This window comes from Pinus tabuliformis, chromosome X, assembly GCF_031772625.1.
Source record: "Pinus tabuliformis cultivar Carrire ecotype Pingquan chromosome X, CPIR1, whole genome shotgun sequence".
In the NCBI taxonomy this organism is placed as follows: Eukaryota; Viridiplantae; Streptophyta; class Pinopsida; order Pinales; family Pinaceae; genus Pinus; species Pinus tabuliformis.
The window spans coordinates 133,424,405-133,428,631 of record NC_142308.1 but is presented as its reverse complement, the minus strand read 5'-3'; the positions used below and the strand labels follow the sequence as shown (position 1 = coordinate 133,428,631).

Genomic DNA, 4,227 nt, shown 5'->3' with positions numbered 1-4,227 from the left:
TTGGACTTCATGGTGAGAGACTTGGATGGTCATACTATGGTGCTAGGGCAAGATTTTCTGAAATTTGCACAATCCATACCGATGGTGGACCAATATATTCCCTTGATTACAACTGGAGGACAAACTATGGTGGTTTTGATGAATAGGAGGAGTTGCTTGGGATATAGAACAAGAATTTCTTTGATGGCTTTGTATCCAAAGGATCCGAATGTGAAGCATGATTATGTGGAGCAAAGGGGACTTGGATGTATGAATCAAACAACGAAGGAAAGGAAGATAGTTGACTTTGTTACAAGAGCTAGAAGGAAATATGAAGGTGGAAAGGAAGTTTCACACATCTTGAGGCACTTAAGAGATGCGTCTTCTACGGAGGGTCTTCACCATGGAGTTGTTGATGAAGGAATTTCGAGCACTTCTTCTAAGACAGTGGTTGGGGAATATTATGCAGATATAGATCCAACTGGCATAGTGGGTTTTTGCAGGTATGCCATAGGAATATATGACTTTCATTTAACAAAATAAAAGCTTGAGAAACTTGGTTGTACACATGAGGAGGTTATCTCATCATCATCAACTGGCATTCTTCGTCGATTAAACAGCTTCGGGCCCATACCTGGAAATGGGTATGCTGGCAGATTTTCTGTTGACACAGATGCAGGAATTTCATGTGACCCCAGATAATTACGCTGTTGCCCAATTGAATGTTCAGAATTCAACCTCAATTGGTCCACTGATCGGGGTTTGTTCGCATCTTTGTGATTACCATTATCGGGAGGGTTTACCATGAGCTTAGGGCCCATTCCCGGAAATGGGCGTGATGGCAGATTTTGAAGTGAAGAAGAGGCGGGAATTTGATATGAGCCCAGGTAACTATTCTTTTGCCAAATTGAATAACTCGACCTAAACATGTCCACTGTTGGTCTGTTGCTCCACTCCGCCTGCAGCCCTTAATGGATTATTCTGCAATGTACCTTCTCCTGTAAATCCAACCTGTTCAACAAAATAAGAAAAAGAATTGCTGCAACTTCTCCCTTTTAAATCAGATGACACAAGTGTATGACCAATAGGATTCTCATGATTTGGCAAGAGAGGAATAGGTTGGAATTTCATGTCGTAACAGGAGGAGGAGGAATAGGTTGGAATTGCTCTGTTGTTGCCACCGTCGTGATTGGCATATTCAAATGGTATCTGTTGCTGCACTCCTACTGCTGCAACAATTGGATTAATCTGCAATGTACCTTCTTCTGTAAATGTAACCTGTTCAACAAAATAAGAATAACAATTGCAACTTCTCCCTTCTACATCAGATGACAGAACTGTATGACCAACAGGATTCTCGTGATTTGGCAAGAGAGACATAGGTTGGAATAGACAGGAGGAGGCGTAGAAAAATGGATGCTGCAGTGCTTCCTTAGGTTTGGGCCTTCTCTTCCGATCCCACGACAACAAACTGTTTATGAGATCAATTGCCAGGGCACTTGCTGTCGGTAGAAGAGATGACAATTGTTTGGTGGAATCAACATTCCGAAACTCTTCTGGAAAGCTGTAACCGTTTAAGTCGGCAAGCAGTAACCCCTCACGCCAAATTTGGGTATCAGGAGAACCAATGACAGAGCAAATGCTATGCAGCTGATGTAGCGCGTTAGAGCCTGTAAATATTGGATAACCAGTGAACAGCTCCGCCATGATAACGCCCATTGCCCAAATGTCATTGGACAAACCATATTCAGTGGATCCAAGCAAAAGTTCGGGTGCTCGATATGGTCGTGTCCCAACATATGATTCCAGTGGCTTATTCTTCCATATTCTAGTAGCCAGCCCGAAATCAGCAATTTTAATAGACGTACCTCCCCTCACTAATAAATTCTGTGGTTTCGGGGTGTTCATCTTAAAACAAAGTTTAATATAATAAAGGTGATAAAAATATTTTTAAAATAATTTATTTTTAAGAAAACTTAATAATCATAGATGGTGAGAAAGGTGGTCTTATACTCTTCCTCGGTTTATACCGGTGAAATAGTGGGCTTTTGTGTTCTTCTTCTTCTTTTTTTTTTTTTTTTTCCGAAGGTGGTAAAACCTATCAACTCAAGTGTCAAACCAACAGTGAGGACAGCCATCTCTGGCTGCTATCCGCGAATGCTGGGTTTGACTCATCACTGTTAAATAGGAAAACCACGCCACCTGGCATAACCCTGCTGGTGGTCCGTAATGGGGAGCAGGCTCTCACTCCTGCCAGATGCCTCTGGGTCTTGGGCCGTTAACCTGTTTCCTTACGTCCGAGGAAGACGAGCTCTTGGGCTTTTGTGTTCTTTACTAAGACTCTTAGACAATAGATAAAGTATTAAATTAATATTCTGAGCTTAATCTCCCTATTTACTCACATCCATATTAGGAGCAACTTGGCATACCTAGTAGTTATAATGTGTTTGAGGACATCTTAGTGCACTTAGAGGTTATAATGGGTTAGAGTCATTTTAGTGCACCCTAATGGTTATAGCTAATTAGGGGTAGCTTCATGCACCTATTGCATATGGTGTTTATAGTTCTCCATTCTACTAATAATAAAGTAAATAAAATGTAATTTTAAATTCAAAGCCATTTTGATATGTTCAACATTAACAATGATGCCTTACCATTTTCATTCATTTCAACAAATTTACTTTTATGACAATGTATTTGTACCTTTTAGCTTCTTTTTTTTTTTAATATTTTGATATTTTTCTTTTCAATTTTATATATAATTGATTTGTATTTTATATATCCACCAATAAATAGCAAGGTTCTAATTTAAGAAACTACTTAAAAAAAGCATAAACATGGGATTTTTATGTATGTTTCATATCAAGAATAGAAGGAAAGCATAGTTCATATGTTCAAATTTTATGTTTATACATCTACAACCTCATATGTAGGTGCAAAAAAAAATTGCAAAGTTTATTGTATTTCTATATATGAAATAATTAAAAATGATGGGAATTAGAATATTGCAATGTCAAATTAGACGATAAATATAATAAAAAAGTTATAAATATTTTTGTAATAATTTTAATTGAGAAAGAAAAAACTTATATTACTTATAGAAATTACTAAAAAAATTAATTAACTAAATATATTTTCTTCATTACTTAATAAGTACATGATCACTATAACAACCAATTCCGTTATCCTTATCTTTAACATATATGTTACAAATATTATAGTATATTCTATTTGTTAATTAAATATGGGTTTATCATTATATTTGTAATTAATGAAATACATTTTACATTTTCATTGTTTTTTTTTAAATCATAAATTTTTTTTTCTAGGTTAAGACTAAACTAAGTACCCACGGGGAATTGAACCAGTGACCTATCGCAAGGAGTGCCTTAACAGTGCACCCATTCACCGTCAATCCAAAGCCCCGTGGGCTTTAAATCATAAATTTTAAAATTAATTTGCAAGCTCATTACTATATGTAATTTTAATTAATATATTATAGAGAACATATATATAAATCCACTAAGTGATATTTGTTGTACTTTCTAAGAAATACGTACCTAAGAATATCATATTTCATTTCTTTTACCACAACCCTCTTTTCCTTTCTCTGCATGTTACCATTTTCCTCGAGCTCTCCACATTACCCTTTTCTCCAACAAAGGCTTAAAACGAATTCACTTGGGATAAGAAAGAATCCACAGTAGGCTACATGAGAGCATAGCCATTGAAGCTTTGCTAGGGTGTACCATATATATATATTATGAATAATTCTTCAAACTACATTTTTTTTAACTAAATCTACAAATTAATTTAGTAAGATATATAAAATGCCAAAAAACAACTTTTGAATAGTTTAAAGAATTTTGCAAAGAAAAAAATTTATACATATATATATATATATATAGATAGATAGATAGATAGATAGATAATGTAGTTTTAGTCCCTAGTGTAGTTCACTTCATCAAGCAATTAAAACATGCTATATTTTTTTATATTTTTATTTTTTTCTTTAAAACTATACATTTTGTTAGAAATATGTTATCATTGATGGGTAAGGCAAAGAAGATGATGGTAGATTGTTAGAATATGTTTCCATTGTCAAAGGTGTTGTTGGCATAACAAGGACGTTGGACAAGTATTGACAAAGATGTTTCCATTAGGTCATTGATGTCACATATGTCAATGGTGATTTATCTAGATCAAAGGTAGTGAAATGGAAAAAAAAGAGAAGATTGCAAGAAGAAT

The 4,227-nt window shown here is 35.1% G+C and overlaps 1 protein-coding gene across 1 annotated transcript; it reads right to left on the bottom strand.

The window, feature by feature from the left end:
• Positions 1-900: 900 nt before the first annotated feature.
• Positions 901-1,686, bottom strand: LOC149138815 (uncharacterized). Its single transcript, XM_089450502.1, has one exon. It carries the CDS (start codon positions 1,684-1,686, stop codon positions 901-903), a length of 786 nt encoding a protein of 261 aa, XP_089306628.1.
• Between the last annotated feature and the right edge of the window lie 2,541 nt (positions 1,687-4,227).